The 23,192-nt window shown below is 32.3% G+C and overlaps 1 protein-coding gene across 1 annotated transcript; it reads right to left on the reverse strand.

Moving 5' to 3' along the window:
- Positions 1-15,708: 15,708 nt before the first annotated feature.
- On the reverse strand, positions 15,709-18,668 carry LOC123230053 (laccase-14-like). Its single transcript, XM_044656154.1, has 7 exons — positions 18,530-18,668; positions 18,304-18,455; positions 17,968-18,212; positions 17,695-17,820; positions 16,579-17,167; positions 15,993-16,345; positions 15,709-15,910 (listed from the first exon to the last, which is right to left on the reverse strand). The coding sequence occupies exons 1-7, from the start codon at positions 18,638-18,640 to the stop codon at positions 15,777-15,779; spliced, it is 1,710 nt and encodes a 569-aa protein (XP_044512089.1). The 5' UTR covers positions 18,641-18,668; the 3' UTR covers positions 15,709-15,776.
- Between the last annotated feature and the right edge of the window lie 4,524 nt (positions 18,669-23,192).

The following is a 23,192-nucleotide window of genomic DNA, read 5'->3' on the forward strand; positions in this document are numbered from 1 at the left end:
TAGGGTAGACCAAAGCTAGACAAGGATGTATTGGCCAAGGAAATTCAACAAATATTTAAAAAAAAAAGGGGGGGGGGGGGGGGGGGGGACAATAGGGACAACATCCAGAATGAGCAAAAAGGTGATAATATGGACACAAAGAATTCACACACTTTTGTCTTGGACAAAAAGCAATATGCAAGGCTTCTCACCATGCTTGGTATAGGACCTAGTGAAAAGCAATCACATGGTAATGGGTTAGTGGCCAATTTTACAAGTAATTGTTGTTTATTGAATGAAACCTAGGTTAATGATAGTGGTGCTTTAGACCACATGGTAGGTATTAATAAGATACTAAGTGAGATTGAGCACACTTCCACTTATAAGCATGTTGAAATTCATGATAGATCCACACTACATGCATCCCACATTGGTAAAAGTGAAATTACACTGAACATAAAACTTACAGATGTCATTGTTATTCTTGGTTTTCAGTGCAACCTTTTATCAATCATTAAAACCACCTGTGACCTTAATTGTTCAATAGCTTTATTTCCTGACTCTTGCATTTTTTTAGGACCTACATATGAGGATGCCAATTGATCAAGGTAGATTTTGAGATGAGGTATACCAATTAGAGAGGAATTCTACAATGACGGTTGGAGCATCTCTCAAGGAGATGAAGCCTTATGACATATGTGCCTCGATCATTTACCTACGAATCAAATTTTTTTATTGTAGAATGTTTCTTTTTTAAATAAGTTAATTAATGTTTGATGGGTGTCAAATCCACCAAAAATAAAATTTTCTACTCTCTCAATGAAAACTTGTAGATAGGGCAAGTAAAGTCGTATCTATAGAGATTGGGTTATTTATCTGAAATCTAACAAAATAAAGCAAGAGGGATTTAGTTGTTTCGAATCCTACGAATAAACAAAAATAAATTAATTCAGAATTAAATAATCAAAGTAATCAGAAAACTAGAATGAAACAATAATAAGACAAGTTCTAGCCAAGTAATTCAAGTATGGTTCAATTCAATTGATCATCGATAAAAAGATTAATTTTTCCTTTTAAATAGATCGGTTATGGAACATCGAGACGCTCGTTGTTCTGCTTTTCCTTAGGTGTTGGTAATTAAGAAACGTTATCTAATTATTTCTCTTGTTTTTCAATCAGTTCTAGATACGATCTTAGAATTTAAATTGGAAACAGAATTAAAAATTAGAAAAGCCACCGATTCTAATCAACAAAACACAGACGCTGTTTTTGTTTAAATTAGATTAACCTATTCCACTAACATACAATAATTATTCTACTTCACCAAGCATGCTAGTCAGCCACTTATGATTAAACCATCAAACAATTACGGATTCAATAATTTAATCTAGCAAAGTTGTTTTTTATCCAAAATAAATAAGACGTCTCCTCTTTAATTGAACAAGACAACAATAAATAAAATTAGGAATAAATTAAATATTTAAAAGAAAAGAATAGGTAAAGAAGATCTCACGATCGTCGTAGAACCATGATCCTGATTACTTGACTAAAGAAAAGAGTTAGCCACTCATGCTTATGTTCATGGCTTTACAGAAAATTAAAATAAAAATTCTATCCTAATTGAAGAAAAACCAACGAAGGGTTGCAGCTGTGTTTCTTTCTGAAAGAAAAGGATGCTAAAAAAAAAAAACCCTAAAACAGAGAGCAATTGTCCTTTTTATAGTGCTAGGTATGCTTCAGTCATTGAGAAATATTTTTTGGGCCAAATATCATCCAAAGGACCTAAACTTCCTCCAATTGTTAATTAAGTCTTCAACTGTGAATTTTTCAATTAATAGCGTGATTCTCTTCTTTTCATAATCAGCCATCTCTTATTTGTCGTCATTTTGTCTTGATACGTGACAACTCTAAATTCCTTTTATTTTGCATATTTTCTCAGAATAATGCAATTAATGCCCAATTTCCTAAAACAAACAATTAATAAAATAATTAACGAATTAAACATCACAAATTAAGGAAATTAAATGCCGAAAAATATGGAATTTCACACACTAACAAATTCCCCCACACCATTCCTTTGCTTGCCCTCAAGCAAACATCAATCAGTCTCTTCTTCACCCTTTTCCCTCCTTTTAGTACATCCTCAAATAACTCAAAGTTAAGATGCATTAGAAACCCAAGTCCAAAACAACAATCAAGAGCACAAGTCTTTATAGCATGAATTTTTGGAAAAACATAAGCATCTCAACAATCTCATCAAAATCAAATGAAACAAGATTCTACATCCTCACATTGGTTTCACTTTATACTCTCAAAATGTTTAGGGTTTCATTTAGCTCTCAGATCAAAACATAGCAAGTCATTGCCATAAGTTTGCTTATATATCATAACTCCACCACTAATAAATATGAATACGATGCAAAAATCAAAGGGTCTTAAGTAAGGTTGTAATGGGGCTTAGGTGAATGTGGGAAAAAGAATGGAAATGTAGGTGTAAAGATCAAGGTATGAGTGAGTTGTTTTGCATGATATTTAAAGAATAACGAAAATAACTCTTTCGACCACACTTTTCTCTTTTTTTTTTTTCATTTCAGTGAAACTCATCCCTTCTTCAAAGATTTTTTTTTTTATTTGCAACATGTAAGAATAATTTGACTTCTTTCTATACAATTATGGATACTTCACTTGTCCTATTCAATACATAAGGATTAATATCTTACTTCTCTTTCCCTTTTTTTTTTTCTTCTTTTGCTTTTTTTTTTCATTTTTCAATTTTTTTTTTCACTCCTTATATCTATCCAGGGTTTTTTTTTTTATCATACAATTCACTCTCATAATATCTTGATACAAGGGTTAACAAGATAAAACAAAAGGCTTAAGGTTAAATATTTATGGGTTAAAACAAAGAAAAGGGATTCGGCTCAAAATTGGCTATCTACTAGAAAATATAGCTATGGATGGCTTTTTAAGAGTTTCGAAGTGGTTAATTCTAAATCCCCTTATCATCTTAATGCATGAATTCAAAAAAAATATGGTCTCGAAATGCATAATAGAGCAAATTCTAGAATAACAAGTCATCTTTGATAAACACTCAACAAAAAAGATAATTACAGCAAAGTGTAATGAAATGCTCATGGGCTCAAAAGCTCACATTGGTGTTCAACTTGTAGCAAACCTTGCACATTTTCATTCAATTCAATCATTAAGATCAATGAGACACTCGAAACATTTGAAGCAAAATCACTAATCATACTTGCCTCTTTCATTCATTCAAACTCGAACCAATAATGCATACTAACTTAGAGCAAATTCTAAGACAGATTTCAAGAGAGTCAAAGGTTCCAAAGAGATTGAAAATTATACATTTCCTCCCCCACACCTAATCTTTACATTGTCCTCAATGTAGAAAAATTGAAGCTCACATATAAAAGAAAGAATGAAAGGAAAGTTAAGAGGACTTCCTTGAATAAGAGTGTCAGTGCAATAGAGGAGTGATTGAAGCTGTCGGCATTTGATTTGGGCCTGTAGAGATGAAAAGAAATTGAACAGGGAGGAAAAGAGATTAAAAAAATAAAAGAGAAGACACAAAAATGAAATTTGCTTTCTTTTTTTTAAAGTTTTTTTTAATTATTTTCTTTTGTTTTTTTTTTCTTTTGTTTTGTTTTTAATTTAAACCTTAATTAAAGACCAAAAATGATTAAAAATAATGAAAACTAAGATCAATTGGGTTGCCTCCCAATAAGCGTCTTTCTTTAACGTCTTTGGCTTGACGCAACCAATTCATCAATTCGGGGGAGCCAAAGATATTTCCTCTACATTGTAGGCCTGAAATCCTTCATAATAAGGTTTTAGACGATGCCCATTAACCTTAAAACTTTTATTGGTAGAGGTACTTTGAATTTCAACCGCACCATGAGAAAAAACATTAGTGACAACAAAAGGACCAATCCAACGAGATCGTAATTTTCTGGGAAACAATTTAAGTTTAGAATGATATAGGAGTACTTTTTGTCCAACATGAAAGGTTTTCCTAGAAATCATTTTATCATGGAAAAGTTTAGTCTTTTCTTTATAAATCCGAAAATTTTCATAGGAATCATTTCTGATTTCCTCTAATTCTTGAAGTTGTAACTTTCTATGATTACCTGCCTCGTTCAAGTCCGTATTACATTGCTTGATTGCCCAATAGGCCCTGTGTTCCAATTCAATTGGGAGATGACAAGATTTACCAAATATTAAGCGATAGGAGACATACCTATTGGAGTCTTATATGCAGTTCTATAAGCCCATAAGGCATCATCTAAGCGAAGGCTCCAATCCTTTCTATTTGGATTTACCATTTTCTCAAGTATAGACTTAATCTCCCTATTTGAAACTTTGGCTTGTCCACTCATTTATGGATGGTATGCGGTGAAGACTTGGTGAGTGACATTGTACTTCTTAAGTAATGCATCCATGACCGATTGCAAAAATGGGTTCCATGATCACTTATAATGGCTCTTGGTGTTCTATACCTAGAAAAAATGTAAGTCTTGACAAATCCTATAACAGTTTTAGCATCATCAGTTCTTGTTGCCTTAGCTTCAATCCATTTAGAAACATAATCAACAGCTAAAAGAATATAGGAAATACCAAAAGATAATGGAAAAGAACCCATAAAATCAATCCCCAAATATCAAAAATTTCACAAACCAAAATTGGGGTTAATGGCATTTGATCCCTATGTCCTAAATTCCCACTCCTTTGACAATTAGCACAAGACTTACAGAACATGTATGTATCTCGAAATAGAGTAGGCCAATATAACCCACATTCTAAAACCTTTCGTGCTGTTCTTTTCGGGCCAAAGTGACCCCTACATGCATAAGAGTGGCAAAACTCCAAGATAGATTGGATTTCACTATCATGTACACACCTGCGAATTAATTGGTTAGAACATTGCTTCCATAAATACGGATCATCCCATATATATTACTTAGAATCACTTTTAATTTTTTCCTTTTGGGCTCTAGTAAGATCATTCGACAATGACTTAGTGACCACATAATTAACAATATCAGCACACCAAGGTGTAATACTATTTAAGTGAAAGAGATTCTCATCTGGAAAAGCATCTTGGAGAGGCATAGGGTCTTCGTCTATCATTAATCGACTTAGATGATCAGCCACATAATTTTTGACTCCTTTTTTTATCTCGAATCTCCAAATCGAATTCTTGTTGCAATAGTATCCATCTAATTAGCCTCGGCTTTGATTCCTCTTAGAAAGCAAACACTTTAAAGCTGCATGATCAAAATAAACAATTACTTTAGTGCTTAATAAATAAGAGCGAGACTTTTCTAAAGCAAAAACTACTGCCAACAATTCTTTTTCAGTTGTGGAATAATTTCTTTGAGTATTATCAAGAGTTCTTGAAGCATAATAAATCACACAAGAAATCTTTCCACTTTTCTGGCCTAAAATAACCCTTATAGCATAATTGCTAGCATCACACATAATCTCAAAAGGTAATTCCCAATTGGGTGGTTGAACAATCGACACAGAAATTAGGTGTTCCTTTAGCTGATCAAAAGCTTTCTTGCACTCTCCATCAAACTTGAATTGGACATCCCTTTGTAGTAGTCTTGAAAGCAGTTGGGCAATTTTAGAAAAATGCTTGATAAATCTCCTGTAAAACCCTGTATGTCCAAGAAAAGAACACACTTCCCAAAAACAAGTTGGGTGAGGTAAAGATTTAATCAAATCAATTTTTGACTTATCTACCTCTATCCCTTTAGAAGATGCCTTAATATCAAACCTTGATAAACCATAAAGTAACATTTTTCATAATTTAGCACAAGGTTTGTTTCAATACACCTTTTCAGAATTTTAATTAGATTATTTAGACAAGATTTGAATGAATTATCATAAACAATAAAGTCATCCATAAATATCTCTATGATATTCTCCATATAATCTGAAAATATACTAAGCATACATCTCTGAAAAGTGGTTGGGGCATTGCAAAGTCCAAAAGGCATGCATTTATATGCAAAAGTACCAAAGGGACATGTGAATGTTGTCTTCTCTTGATCCCTAGAAGCAACTGGAATTTGGTTAAAACCTAAATATCCATCAAGACAACAATAGTGAGATTGACTAGCTAATCTTTCTAACATTTGATCAATAAAAGGTATAGGGAAATGATCTTTTCTAGTAGAAGCATTCAATTTTCTATAGTCAATACAAACCCTCCATCCATTTTGAACTCTAATAGGAACATACTCACCATTATCATTCTTTTGAACAGTGAAACCAGTTTTCTTGGGTACTACCTATACTAGACTTACCTAATCACTATCTGAAATAAGATAGATCATATCGGCATTCAAGAGCTTTATTATTTCTTTCTTCACAACTTCCATCATTGGAGGATTCAAACTTCTTTGAGCTTCCCTCTAAGGCTTAGTGTTCTCCTCCAACAAGATTCTATGCATACAAAGTGATGGGCTCAAACCTTTAATGTCTGCGATGGTCTATCCGATGGCTTCCTTGTAATCTCTAAGGACTCTAATGAGTTTTTCTTCCTCAAGAAGAGTGAGTTTGTTAGAAATTATCATAGGAAGGGTCTCATTATCTCCCAAATATACATATTTGAGATGGCTTGGCAAAAGCTTAAGTTCCAATTCGGGTGCCTACATAATTGATGGAAGTCATTTTGAGTTAGATATGGGTAATGAAATATAAGAGACATCATACCTGGTTGTTTCGAATGGCTCCAGCTCGTAAACTGTATCACTCAATTCGTCATTTACCACAAGCTTCTGCTTAAATTTCTACAATGTTCTTGTGTTAAATCCTTTATTCAAGACAACATTTAAATTATCAGAATCCTGTAACTCAAAAATTTGTTGAGCTAGGGAATCGATTACATCAATAACAAAAACTGAATTGACATCATTAGGGAATCTCATGGCTTCATAAATATTGAATCTAATTACTTCACTATCAAATTCCATAGTTAAAGTACCTTCTGAAACATCGATTTTTGTTCTAGATGTCTTAAGAAAAGCTCTTCCTAGCAAAATTGGGACAATTTAGATGAGTTGTCATCTTCTATGTCAAGCACATAAAAGTTAGCAGGAAAAATCAATTCATTAACTTGAACAAGAACATCTTCTAACACCCCTTCGGGATATGTATTAGACCTATCAACTAATTAGATTATTACACTGGTGGGTTTTAAAGGTCCTACATTTAAAGAATGATAAATTGAGCTAGGCATGACATTAATAGATGCTCCTAGATCTATCATAGCTTTCTCAACTTTAACATTACTAATCTTGCAAGGGATTGTGAACATACCTAGATCCTTACACTTTTGAAGCTATTTTCTTTGGAGAACGGTTGAAACATTCTCATTGACATACACTTTTTCATCTCCTTTTAGTTTTCTTTTTGACGTGCATAATTCCTTAAGGAATTTAGCATATCTAGGAACTTGTTTAATAGCATCTAAAAGGGGAATATTTACCTCAACCATGCGGAAGACTTCAAGGATCTCTTGTTCTTGTTGTTCCTTTTTGTTCTTTACAAGTCGGCTCGGGAAAGGAGGTGGAATGACCATAAAAGGTTGCATACACTTCTCTACAGGAGGTGATGATTTTTAGGCTTCTTTTGGCTCAATTTTGCATTCAATCTCCTTTTCTTTTACATATTTTAGGATCTTCTTTTCAGGATCCTTCAATTCTTTACCACTCTGCAACGTGATTACATTGATATTCTCAATAAAATTTGCATCTTGCTTTGGATTCACCATAATTTGAGATGACAATCTACCAAAATTCTGAGTTTCCAATCTTCTTACAACAGTAGCCAATTGGCTTACTTGATTTTCTAGATTTTGAATGCTAGCCCTTGTCTCTTGTTGAAATTGTTGTGTATTATTAGCAAGTGCAGTAACAATCTGTTCAAGAGACATACCTTTCGGCTGAGGTAGAGGTGTTAGATTAAATGCTTGAGGAAGGGGCGACCTGTTTTGGTATCCAGGCTACTGGAAGTTATTGTTCTTTTGGCCATAACTAAAATTCGGGTGATCTCTCCATCTCAGATTATAGGTATTCGAGTACGGATCATACCTCTTTTGGTTTTGATAACCCCCTACGGTATTAACATCCTCATGTGTGTCTTCCTGAAGTGTGAGGCATGTGTCTATAGAGTGCTCCGTGTTCGAACAGATCTTGCAAGCCTTTACTTGTTGGTGATTCACTACAAATTTTTCTAACAAGTAGGTGAGTTTATCAAGTCTTTGCTCAAGAGGATTATTATTGCTCACCTCATTAACCCTTCTCACAGTTACATCTTGTCTAATGCCAAATTACTGAGTATTGGTGGAAATTGTTGAGATCAATCTTTTTGCTTTTGTTAAAGTTTTATTAACCAAAGCTCCACCACTTGCTGCATCGATCAAATTCTTGTCAGACAACAATAAACCTTCATAAAAATATTGAATTAATAGCTGATCAGAAATTTGATGATGGAGACAACTGGCACAGAGCTGATTATACCTCTCCCAATACTCATAAAGTATCTCCCCACTATATTATCTAATCCCACATATTTCCTTTCTAATGGAGGTGGCCCTAGAAGTAGGAAAGAATTTTTCTAAGAATTATCTTTTAAGCTCATCCCAACTATTGATTGAACCTGATGGTAAATAATATAACCAATCCTTAGCCTTATCAGTTAAAGAGAAAGGGAAAACACGCAGTTTAATTTGCTCTTCACTTACCACTTGTGGTTTCATAGTGGAACAAACAACATGAAATTCTTTCAAGTGTTTATAAGGGTCCTCACCTGATAATCCTTGATAAGTAGGTAATAAATGGATCAAACCTAATTTGAGTTCAAAATTAGCATCGATGTTTGGATAGGCAATGCACAGAGGTTGTTGATTGATGACAGGTACAACCATCTCCTTTAAAGTAAGCTCTCGTTCGGCCATTGCTGCTACTTTCGTATTTGTTAAATCTTCTCCTAAATTAATTCCAAAAGATGAAGAAGAAGAAGTTTTACTTAATTTAGTTTCCTTGCGAAGTTGTCTCGCATTCTTCTCGATTTCAAGATCACACTGAAGTTCTCCTATAGGGTTCAAACAGGTCATAAAAAAAATTAAACAAAAATAAAAAAAATTTTAGACAAATTATCAACACCAATCCCTGGCAACGACACCAAAATTTGATGGGTGTCGAATCCACCAGAAATAAAATTTTCTATTCTCTCAATGAAAACTCATAGATAGGGCAAGTAGAGTCGTATTCACAGAGATTGGGTTATTTGTCTGAAATCTAACAAAATAAAGCAAGAGGGATTTAGTTGTTTCGAATCCTACGAATAAACAAAAATAAATTAATTCAGAATTAAATAATCAAAGTAATCAAAAAACTAGATTGAAACAATAATAAGACAAGTTCTAGCCAAATAATTCAGGTATGGTTCAATTCAATTGATCATCGATAAAAAGATTAATTTTTTCTTCTAAATAAATTGGTTATGGAACATCGAGATGCTCGTTGTTCTGCTTTTCCTTAGGTGTTGGTAATTAAGAAACGTTCTCTAATTACTTCTCTTGTTTTTCAATTAGTTCTAGATACGATCTTAGAATTTAAATTGGAAATAGAATTAAGAATTAGAAAAGTCACCGATTCTAATCAACAAAACACAGACGCTGTTTTTGTTTAAATTAGATTAACCTATTCCACTAACATACAATAATTATTCTACTTCACCAAGCATGCTAGTCAACCACTTATGATTAAACCATCAAACAATTACGGATTCAATAATTTAATCTAGCAAAGTTGTTTTTCATCCAAAATAAATAAGACGTCTCCTATTTAATTGAACAAGACAACAATAAATAAAATCAGGAATAAATTAAATATTTAAAAGAAAAGAACAGGTAAAGAAGATCTCACAATTGTCGTAGAACCATGATCCTGATTACTCGACTAAAGAAAAGAGTTAGCTACTCATGCTTATGTTCATGGCTTTACAGAAAATTAAAATAAAAATCCTATCCTAATTGAAGAAGAACCAGCGAAGGGTTACGACTGTGTTTCTTTCTGAAAGAAAAGGATGCTAAAAAAAACAAAAAAACCCTAAAAAAGAGAGCAATTGTCCTTTATATAGTGCCAGGTATGCTTCAGTCATTGAGAAATATTTTTGTGCCAAATATCATCCAAAGGACCTGAACTTCCTCCAATTGTCAATTAAGTCTTCAACTATGAATTTCTCAATAAATAATGCGATTCTCTCCTTTCCACAATCAGCCATCTTTTATGTATTTTGCCATCATTCTGTCTTGATACGTGACAACTCTAAATTCTTTTTATTTTGCATCTTTTCTCAGAATAATGCAATTAATGCCCAATTTCCTAAAACAAGCAATTAATCGAATAATTAACGAATTAATTATCACAAATCAAGGAAATTAAATGCCGAAAAATATGGAATTTCACATACTAACAATGTTTGTGATGCTTGCCATATGGTAAAACAAAGTCGTTCCTCTTTTCCAATTAGTAATGCACAATGTGTTTTTTTTTAATTTTATTCATGCGAATATTTGGGGAGCCTATTTTATTCCTTCTTTGAATGGAACATATTATTTTTTAACTATAGTTTATGATCATTCTAGGTGCACTTGGATTTTTTTTCATGAAAAATATGAGTAAAACTTATGATTTTTTAGTTATGTTCTATCATTATGTAAAGACACAATTTTAATCCAATATCAAAGCCATAAAAAGTTATAATGGTACTAAATTTCTCACAATAGAGAAATTTCTAATTGCACATAGAATTAACCTTCAACCATGTTATGTAGACACATCCCAACAAAATGGGAGGGTAGAACATAAGCATTTTCACATACTTGAAGTAGCCCAAGCCTTACAATTCCAAGCCTACTTACCTTTAAAGTTTTGAGGAGACTGTGGTGTATCTCATTAATTTTCTACTAACTTCAATTCTTAGGATTAAAAATCCTTATGAAGGAGGTTCTTTTCAAAAAAGGCATCAAATTATGAAAGATTTAGAGTTTTAGGTCACTTTGTTATGCCCACAATCATGACAAATTGAGATATAAATTTTCCCCTAGAGCACACAGTTATGTCTTTCTTAGGTATCCATATGGTAAGAAAGGATATAAAGTATATGACTTAGAAAAGGGAAAACTTTTTGTTTTAAGAGATGTTGTAATTTGTGAAAAAAAATTTCCTTTAGAGCTAAATACAACTTCTTTACCTCATAGTCATGACCACATTACACATGATACACCAAATGAAAGTTTGACATTCAACTTATGGAACACCTATAGGTATGTCTCAAGGGAAAAATAGTTATTTTGTATGTGTACGTGGATATATGATTGATTTAAAGTGAAATAAATGTTAAAGTGTAATTTTTAGGTGACACATAACCATACATGCAGAGGTCACATTTGCTAGATAAGGTGATTTTTGTGTGAAATTTGAATTACACAATACACGACCATGTGTGGTAAGGCACATGTTTGTGTATAATGTTACACAAATTTAGTTTGAAAAAGACATGTTTGATTCATTTTATAGAATTTTATCCCTATCTAAAGCACTTAAATGAGAGTATAGAGAAGAAGAGAATAACATTTTGACTTCCCAACTCTCATGTGAGAGCTCTAGTGGCATTTTTCGGTGAGGTGATTGGCGGTAATCGTAGAGAGAAGAAAGTCCAATGATTAATTTGTTAAAAGGTAAGTAGGACTCTATACCTTTCTACGATTTGCGTTTTATGGTGAATTGAGAATTGATTCTATATTATTATGTATGTGAAAGAATGATTTTAGTTTACATAGTTGATGATTTCTTGTATTGGGGATGTTTGACATATATTCATGCGTGTGTGTGTGTATATATATATATATTTATTTATTTATATAATGTGGTTTGATAAACCTTTATTGGAGTCTTTGTGTGGTGATATTATGATTAATTTGATGATATGGTTTTAGATAATGGTCTTTTGTGTTAAACATTGGTAAGATATGAATTGTTAGATTTGTGATTTGCAAAGTGGGTGTAAAGAAAGGCATGCCATGCTTTTTTGGATGCCTTTTTGTGTATGTTAGATGTTGTAATATAAAATAAGTTAGAAAACAACCTAAGAGGATTGTTTGGCTCTCATAATTAGGTATGTGTTTTAGCTTTTGAATTCAACATGCGGTTGTATGGTATAAGATACACGCTCATGTATATGAAGATCAAACTTTAGATAAGACTTCCCAAAATTTTGATGATTATTAGATGTTGTTGACCATTGAATGATCAACTAGGGCACAAAGTATGCTCATGTATGTCTTTTACATGATCGTGGGTAGGGTGATAGGACTAAAATACCCCTAATAAGTAGAGTGGTTGAGATGAGCTTGAAAATGAAAAGTATATTGAGTATCAAGAGGGCACACGCCTGTGTTAATGAGCAATACCCTTGTGTATTGTTGATTTTGCTTACACAAGGAGAGGCCATAAGCAGAGCAAGCTGTGTATGACTAAAACAGGATACATACCTGTGTATCCCAGAGAACATGCTCGTGTAAGAAGGGTAGAATAAAGAAAGAGAAAGGAAACTATGCTAGATATTAAGAGATCATCCTGATAGACAGTATAATGATCCTAGGTACATAGTAGTACCCAATGTATCTAAAAGATAAGGTTTTAAAATGACACAAGATATAATTTAGATGAATTGTGTATTGTTGATTTTGCTTACACAAGGAGAGGCCATAAGCAGAGCAAGCTGTGTATGACTAAAACAGGATACATACCTGTGTATCCTAGAGAACATGCTCGTGTAAGAAGGGTAGAATAAAGAAAGAGAAAGGAAACTATGCTAGATATTAAGAGATCATCTTGATAGACAGTATAATGATCCTAGGTACATAGTAGTACCCAATGTATCTAAAAGATAAGGTTTTAAAAAGACACAAGATATAATTTAGATGAAAGCTATAACAAAGTTAAAAAGATCTGAGGCTCGAGATGCATGCATGTGTAACACCTCTTCTAGATGTACAACCCTTTGGAAGAAAATGTCACTAAATTGCCTATTTTGAGTATGTAGTTAATTTAAAACAAGTAGTAAATTCATTAAGTAGTTGAATAAAAAGCTCATTTATTAAACCAGAAGCGTTTAAAAGATGTTAAATCATGAAATGTAAACTAAAAATCATAACATATGTAGTCTAGTAGATAAATGAAATTTGAATAAAATAAAAACTTAAAAAGATGAAAATGCCCTTGCTACTCAACGCTCGCGAATCGTTGTTTGGCTTTTTATTTAACAAATTTATTAGATTTCATTTATATTTAAAAAATTGTAAGCGTGTTTAAGTGGTCTAATAAGTAACATCTTTCCTTGGAAGACAGTACTTCTAAATGGGGTGTTATAACTTAGTTGATGAAAACCCAATGACTGCAGGTCCTTTCAACTAGTCAAGTTCAACAAAAGAGAAAACCCTAAAACTGAAATAGAAACACCATATGTTTTACATAATTTAAATGAGTCAAACTCCTTTACACCCACAATTGAGATCAATACATAACCAAACCGAATAGAAACTATACAGTTTTCTGTACCAAAACGCACCAAACACATATCCCATAAGCTGATTAGTTTTGAATATACTCTTTAACCATCTCAAGATACCATGCCAATGGCTAATTTGAGTAAGGTCTATTCCTTTTCTCATCATTTGAATTATTCATGATTAACTTAAGCTCATTAAGCTTTTCTTGCATCCATATCCTCTCTTGATGAACCTAAACATTATTACCAAGCCATACGTGGTCTTAAATGGAAAACATGCCATGTACCAAGAAATAAATGCATTAGACTTTAATCAAACTTGGACCTTAAAAGACCTACGAAAAGGTAAGCATGCTATTGACTCAAAATGGGTTTATAAAATAAGTACAAAGTTAATGGTTCCATTAAGCACTTTAAGGCGTGTTTAGTAGCCAAGGGGTTAACGCTAATGAAGGGAATTGATTATCATGATACTTTTGTTTCAGTGCAAAGATTACCACGTTGAGATGTTTGTTATCTGTAGTAGCAGTTCAACATTTGCATTTACATCAATTGGTGTAAATAATGTCTTTCTACATAGAGATTTGACTGAAAAGGCCTACATGAGAGTTTCACAGGGTTTTGGTAAACTAGGTGTAATCAAGTATACAGGTTGTGAAAGTCTCTATATTGACTCAAACAAGCATCATAAAACTGTTACAAAAAATTTGTAGACTAACTTCTTAGTCTTGGGTTCAATTTGTTGGTAGCTAACAATTCTCTTTTCACCTATGTGCATGAAAATTCCTTTACAACTATGTTGGTTTATGTTGATGATGTAGTGATTATAAGGAATAATTCTAGTCTTGTTGATCATATCTAGTAACATCTTGATGTCACTTTTAGCATAAAAAATCTTGGACATTTCAAGTACTTCCTAGGAATTGAAGTAGCTCAAAGTAAAGAAGGTATAATGTTGAGTCAATGAAAACATACTTTGGACTTGTTTTGTGCTAAACCAGTTTCTTTTCCTATAGATACTGAGCATGGTTTGATAGTTAATTTGGGAGAAAAAATGGGTAATCTAAGTCAATATTGATGTCTTGTTGATGGATTTCTCTGCTTAACAATCATTTAATTGGACATCACTTACCCGGTGCAAGTTCTTGGTCAATTCATGCAAAACCTATAGGTTCCTTATCTTAATGCTGCACTTTAAGTTCTTAGATATCTAAAGAAATCTCTTGAGCAAGGTGTTTCTCTTTCTTCGTCAAGTTGTCTTAAGTTGTTTGCATATAGTCATTTAGATTAGCTAGTTACCTGACAACCAGACGTTCCACCACTGGATATGTTGTCTTTCTTAGAAATAGTCCTATTTCTTGGAAGTCGGAGAAACAATAATAGTTTTAGATCTTCAGCAAAGGTGGAATATAGAGCTATGACTATTGCCACCAGTGAATTGTTATAGATTTGTTCTTTGTTTAGTGACTAGCAAAAAACCTTGTCCGAACTAGTGACTCTTTATTGTGACAATTAGGCAACTCTCCACATCGTTGCTAACCTGGTTTTCATGAACACAATAACTACATTGAAATAGATTGCCATTTTGTGTGGAAATAGACCCTTAACAATGATTGCACACATCTCATATTCACTCAATTGACTTCACTAAAACTCTTGGTACTGCTTTTTTTCAACATTTACTTAGGAAGTTGGGCATTTGCAATAGCCATGCTCCAAATTGAAGGGGGATGTGTCAGAATATTTTGTGTTTATTTGGGAATATCTTGTATATATTTGAGAATATTTTGTATTTATTTAGGTAGAATATCTTGTATTTATTTATTTTCTATTTTGTATATCTTTAACCTCTCTTTACGATTCTATTAGGCTTAATTTTAGTTAATTAGTATCCTATTAGGCTTAATTCTAATTAGCTTCCATGGTTATATTATTGCATATTTGATAAGGCTTCTTTGCATAATGTTTACATTGGAAGTTTCACCCAGCATAGAATTCTTTATTATAAATTTCAAGAAAAAGGAATATATCCATACATAAACAGCCGTCAACATTATAAAAATTCAAATTGTTTATACAAAACATGATTTATATCTGCCTTATTGTTTGCTAAATCACATTCCCTTTTATTTTTAAAATCTGCTAAAAGATTTTACTCAAATCTTTTGATATAATGAAGTCCATAATTATAACTAAGAGCAAGGAGGCATGTAAGGGGGAGGTGGTATCATTTTTGCATTCTTGTTAGGCCCCTCCTTCACAATGAGAACTGTGTCCATGCCCCAGGTTGCGTGCCTCTCCAAATGGCAATGCATGTACCACACTCCTGTATATACAAGATTAAAATTCATATAATTAAGCTAGTGTTCATTAATTAGTGTTTAATAAATCGAAGATACATAGTTTACCAGGATTGTTGGCGACAAATCGAATTGCGGCCCATCCGTTTTTGGGAAGATTGATGGTATTAACTTCAGGTGGATCAACCAAATTATAAGAGAGTGGATCAGTCATATTGTTGAAATTTCCTGAACCTGTTCCAACCAGATAGAAGCTGAAACCATGTAAATGCATTGGATGGCTTGATGCAGCCCCCAAATTAGTGTTTTGGAACACAATTTCAACTGTTTCTCCATAATTTATCATCCTGGCCTTTGTCCCTTGGGCTGTGAACACTGATATGTTGGACACATCTCCCGTGAAGTTGTAATAGTACGGCGGCTCACTTGGGAAATCTTTATCATATACGCCTTTCAAGTGCCTAGAACATCCAACACTCAATTCTCAATCTAGTTGTAAGAGTTATTTCATAAGAGCAATGTTATATGTAAATATTTTATCCTTAATTTAAAATTAGCTAATCATATAATGATACATTACCTATATACCTAAATTATATACTTAAAATGTGTATATATAATGTTATTGCTTTTATAATATTGTTGACAAATGTTAAGTTCATATCCCGTTAAAAACTTAATCTAGTAGGTATACCTGTAGTATGCTTGCAGAATATCGATCTGAGGAGTATCAAAACTAACGTTATTTAAGCTTGCAGCTGTCCTATTTCCAGTTGTGGTATCACAAGAGTTGTTAGGGCACAACAATTGGTTTAAAGAAACTGTAATGGAGAGTCGCTCATCGAGTCTTTGAGGGACATGGATCGGATAATCTCTTTTTGCTAAACTCTTTATAGCCTTGGTGAAGTTTTGAGCAGCATTTATGTCATTATAGGCAGGAAGAGTTGGGAAGAAAGGAGATGAAGGGGCGGTATAATTGCCTTTATATTGAACAATTGCTGTGGTGGTGGAGTTGGGAAATGCAACAACACTATCACTGTAAGGAGTAGAAGCCATGTAGTAATGGCTAAGATTTTGGTTAGCCGTGAACAAAACATCCATTGTTTGGCCAGGACTGATCATTATGTAACTGGTGTTTATTGGTTTTATGTAAGCTGCATCTTGCGCAACAACTGTGAGGTTGTGTCTTGCGATTCCGAAAAATTGTTGGAAATTCATCACAGCGTTCACAATGCGAAGAAGATAAGTTTCGCCGTATTCAACTGATAACCGATATGTTGTCTCTGCAATGCAAAGTTTTTCTTGGTTATGTATTCTAAAGGAATTATGTAGTGAAATACAAAACGTTAATGGTAACATAATAAAACCTCTTGTATACACATGCATAAATTTCATATTATTCCATTTATTAGTGAAAAGTTATTACGCTTTACATCTTATTAAATGCATGGTTTATGAAAATGTGTATATGTATACGTATATTTATATGTGTATATATATATATATATATATATATATATATATATATATATATATATATATATATATAATTCATAAAAAGTTTGTGATATCTATGATCTTATAGGTGGGAGTTTGGTATAGTGTAGTGGACAGTTATCGGATCTGCAATTTATCCCATGTGAAGTTTTGAAAAAACATGGTTAGTGCACGGTTTAAAAGTTTTCAAATTTGTACGAAAAATAAGTAATTTTTAAATTCTGGTAAAATTATTGAATTATAATAAATCAACCAATTAAATAATAGCAAGAATTTAAACTAAAGTATTCAAATACATAAAAGATCTTCGTACCATTGGAGCATTCATACAAGTCCCCTGGTTCGCCGTTGATGGTGTACCCATCAGCCAAAGCTGGAGTGGTTCCAGTTGCTATTGAATAAGTAATCATCGCCATCACGTCTTCCTTGAACCATGAGGCTTCCAGTGCATCAATATTCAAAGTGAAAAATCGTTAGTATACTGAAATTGGCAAATATTATTCCTACTTTATACATATTTATTAATGACTAAGTCATTAGTATAAGGAGAATGACAAAATTGAGCTTAGATGCAAAATTTAAGTACCAAGTACGATTGTCTGTTCCATATAAGGCTTTGGAAATGGATAAGTTTTTCCAACAGCTGGTAAAATGATAATGGCACCGTGCACAGTGGCTTGAGTCCAGTCACTGTGGGCATGCCACCAAAGGGTTCCTTCCTCTGTTGATAATATCACCTGATAAGTGAAGTTGGTTCCAGGTCCAATTGGACACTGTGTTATGTTCTCAGGGCCATCTGACCATGGATTCCTTGGCTGCTTCACTCCATGCCTGCATAAGAAGAAGGAAATTTAATTTTCAGGCATAATCATTTTATCACCTCAAGAATGTTATCAAAGAGACTGTTAGAGAGAGTTATAACCAGTGAATGGTGACACCATATATCCCTTGGTTGATGACATTAATGAACATAGTATCCCCTTTACGAGCCACAATCGTTGGCCCTGGGAAACTTCCATTTACAGTTAACATGCTTTTTGTGCTACACATCTTTGTAAAATTGGCTTCTTTTAGCTACAAAAACATTCACAAAAAATATCCATTAAGATTTAATATATCGAGCATTTTAAAAAAAATAAAGCACTTACCACAAAATCATAATGGTGGGTGTTGGGACGCTGAGCCATGGAAAGAAGCAGGCCATCAAGTAACAAGAACCCTAAAAAGCCTAAATTAAAATCCATTTTCTTGGTATCCATTATTATGTGTTCTCAGGTTGCCTTCTTCTTCTTGGATCTTTAGCTGCTTTCTCCGTAGTATTTATTCTGGTTTTATCGAAAATTATAATAATTAATTAATCCAAATGCCATTTTAATGAAATATATTAAAACCTTAATTCATAACTAGTGTCCTATGCAGATGTTAACAACATTCCATGTTCTAGGATCAAGAATTCTAGATAAATTGTCATCATAACCCTCTCTGTTCCTAGTTTTTACTATGCAAATTTCATACTTTGTCTATTTTATAAAGCTTAGATACATTTTTTGGATAAATTAACATTTTTAACTTATATTTTTATCATCATCAAAACGTTAAAAGGTCTAGTAAATAGGAAAGTTAATAAATTATGGTTGTCATAGGATAAATATATTGAACAGGTTCTAGATAGGTTTAATATAAGGAGAGCTAAACCAGTTAACACATGTGTGGCTAATCACATTAAGCTTAGCAAGAAGTTTGTCCTTCTATGAAGGAAAGAAATGAACAAAAGTCAGCTATCCCTTACTCTCATGCAGTTGAGAACTTGACGTATATTATGGTTTGCACCCAACCAGATATGACTCATACAGGTGGTGTAGTTAGTAGGTTTTTTTTTTTTTTTTTACCTAGAGAAAGATCATTAGGAAGTTGTGAAAAGGATCTTCAGATAATTGAGAGGTAGCTTTAAGATGTGCTTGCATTTTAGGGTATGTGTTTACTTTTGTAGAGGGAGTTGTGTCATGGTAGTTTAAACTGCAAAAGTGTGTTGTCTTGTCTACAACTGAAATTAAGTATATTACTACAAATAAAGTAGGTAAAAAAAAGGTTTTAGATGAAAAGATTTTCCAAAATTTGGGTTTAAAGCAAGATAAGTATGTGATTAACTGTGATATTCATACATGAATGCTATATACCATTATTGCATCAAGTATATTTACATGAGGTAGTTATTAATTTTGTGAAGTGGTGAATAGTCAATAGATTTTATTGAAAAAGATTCGTATTGATAAAAATCTAGCTAACATGTTGACTAAAGTAATAACTCAAAATAAACACCAATTCTACACCCAAATGGTAAGACAAAACTACAAGTGATTTTGAGGATCTAACGTTGTTCCCCTGGGTTGGACGGGAGAATGTTGGTCAAATGGCTTTGAAGTTCCAACCCATATAAACAAAAAAAAGAAGAGATGAGCAAAGTGTGTGCAAGTTATGTGTGATTGGAAGAGTGGTAAATTATTTATTTAATTCTTGGTAAAATTAGATAATTACTCATAAAGTCTAATTTTATGTTGGCGCCGTTGTCATAAAGAAATATAAATGTCTTTTTTGGGTTTTTGCTAAAACACAGACAAAACAAGAATTGCATATGAGCAAATTTGTTTTTCTTCCCTATGCAAATCAAAGAAAGAAAATGTCAAAATTTTCCTTGGTCTTTGATTAATTACTGGGTATTATCAAGATTATCGAAGGTTTATTTCAAAAATTATTTTAGTTATTTCTCTTATATTGATCCATAATCATAAAATATTGTGAGGTTATAGTTAGGAAAATAATTTGAATATTTATTGATTATTAATCTCAAGTTCATAATTAATTTGAGAGTGGTCTTGTGTTATTGTTTGTGGTTGTTTTGTTTAATTTCCTACATACAATTAATATTTCTTTTAGTGTGAAATGATGAGTTTTGGCTAAAACTCACCGTTTTATACAACTCACCAAAAACCTAGCTTTGTCTTGAACACTAGCCAAACAGCCTATCAATTTATTAACTAGTTTAACATCGTAATATTCTTCACGGTTTATTTATAAGGAATAACAAAAATTATGATTTTAAGATGAAAATGCCCTTAACTTTAAATTATCATATATCCATATATCATCACAAAATTAAATCCATCATAATTTAATTAGATAAAAATAATTAAACAATTTTAAAATATTTTCATAAAATATAAAAATAAAAATAATAAATTTTAACAAAAATAATATAACTTTTTATTTATTTAATTATTTTATGTTTATTTTATTTGATTAAAATTAAAAAAAAATCCAAACAAGCCAGTCGCTGGTCAACGTCATGTGTATTAATTAAGGTATATAATTAAATTTCGTTTTTTTTTTTAAATTCTACATTTATGAAAGAAAGGTATATAATTGCCATGCGCATTAATTGAGGCACAATATAACTGTATATCATGAAATAAACAATTTATTAACCAACTGCATGCAGCATGCCATATTATTATTAAATTAGCATATGCCGATTGTCATTTTAAATGTTTAAGGAAGCTGAGAAACAGCATTTTAATTTGAACGCTCAACCAACTTTGAAATAAAGCAATACGTCAAGAATGATATTTTACAACAATGTAATAGGAAATGACGACATAATAAACAACTTGACATTTTCCATATTTCATTGCTGAAACATGAAGAAAATGCGACCTGTTGGCAGTCAGATAGCGATGTATATGGATGGATTATCGCCTCCATTTATCTCATTTATTTTTAGTTTTTCTTCGTCCTCTTAATTCAAATAATTTCAAAGATATGTACTCATATTGAAAATCGCATCAATAAAAGTATATTGGATTGTAGGTATAATTTGGTAGGGACAATGAATTAGGAACATTAATCAAATTGTGTGATTGTGAAGAAAATGATGTTTTTAAGGTGGATCAAAATGTTACTCGAAAGCCTAGGTCTACAATTATATACATTGTTAGTTTTCTAATTACAATTTAGCAATTTAATAATATGAATGTTAATAGTATTGTCCCAATGTCTTCATTTGATTCTTAATTTATAGGATCACAAACAAGGTTACAAGTTAAATCACATAAATGAATTTAGATAAATCCACTTGTTAAAGAAAATGGGTGGTCATGTGCTTGTCTTTCAATAGGAGGTGGCCTTTATCATTTGATGGTAAGGGTTAAATAAGACATGTTGAGGAGATTGTGGGAAACAATTATAACTACGGAGAGCTTTTTATCCAAAACTCTAGGTAAAAGGTTTTTTGCTCACATTGTGTCACAAACTTACTTGTAGATTACATTCGCGGTGTCATATGTAGTCAAAGTCACAATATGTTGGATGATAATATCTTTGGTATCACTGTTTTGAGTTCGTCTAAAGAGAAAACTAACCACACAATAACTACCTCTCAGTTTTTGGAGTGCAAATAAGACTTAAAAAACTCTTTACCTTTCTATACGGATGAACAACACGTGGACAATTATGCTCTTTACTTCGAAGTACGTCATGATAGTGATGTTTCCAATATATACTTAATGAAATGCATATACATGTCATTTGCTTGCCATGATGACTTGAACCACCGTGACGTCCTGTTGAGCACAAATTGTCTATATTATTGGATCGGCAACACATATCATTTACTTAAACAGTTAAGATGGTTTCTAGCTCATTCCTAAACGATTTATAAAAAGATTATTAGAACCTAAACATCAACTTTTTCATGTGCCCCAAATATTTTAAACCCTTCGAACTTCCTAAACTTTTTCTACAAAACCTAAAGTGCTTGCAATACATTGTTTATTTAAGAACAAAATATTTAGGCCTCTAAACTTGTCTTGGGCTAATTTTCTCAAAGCAACATTATCTCGCAAGTGCTTCCAAAAACCATCTAGCGGAGAGCTTTCATGAACTATTTGTATTGCATTTTCCAGAATTTGGTGTTCATTATGTTTGTCTGTTTGTAGACTAGTTTTTTTGTATAGCTTTTTAAGAATGGAAAATTGAATTTAAGGCAAAGCCAAGATGTTATGGTTTTGTCTAGTCTTTTTTTTTTTTTTTAATTAACATGGAAAACTACCTAGACTTTGTTGGTAGTGTAACTACCTTATGTATGATTAGGGGTAAAATAGTTATTTTATTGGTAATGTAATAATTTCAAAGAAGATGTGTATTGATGTTGAAAATCACATCAATAAAAAGTATATTGCATTATAGGTATAATCCGACCAAGACAATGAATTAGGAACAATAATCAAATTGTGAGATTGTGAAGAGAATGATGTTTTTAAGGTGGATCAGTATATTACTTGAAAGCATAGGTCCACAATTATATATGTTGGTAGTTTTCTAATTACAATTTGGCAATGCAATAGTATGAATGTTAAAAGTATTGTCCCAATGTCTATCTTTAATTTATGGGATCACAAACAAGGTTACAGGTTAAATAACACAAACGAATTTAGATAAATCCACTTGTTAAGGAAAGTGGGTGGTTATGTGCTCCCTTTTCGGTAGGAGGTGACCTTTATCATTTGATGGTAAAGGATAAATAAGACATGTCGAGGAGATCATGAGAAATGATTGTAACTTCTAAGAGTTTCTCTTCCAAAACTCTGGATAAAAGGTTTTTTGCTCACATTGTGTCACAAACTTGTTTGCAGATTACATATTGGGCATCATCTGTATGTAGGGTTTTTAGGGTGTCGATAACTAGCAACGCAACAAAATTAAAAATTTTAAAATAAAAAATTTTAAAATAAAAAATCACAAAAACCCTAATAAGGA

Source organism: Mangifera indica, chromosome 11 (assembly GCF_011075055.1).
Source record: "Mangifera indica cultivar Alphonso chromosome 11, CATAS_Mindica_2.1, whole genome shotgun sequence".
NCBI classification, from domain to species: Eukaryota; Viridiplantae; Streptophyta; class Magnoliopsida; order Sapindales; family Anacardiaceae; genus Mangifera; species Mangifera indica.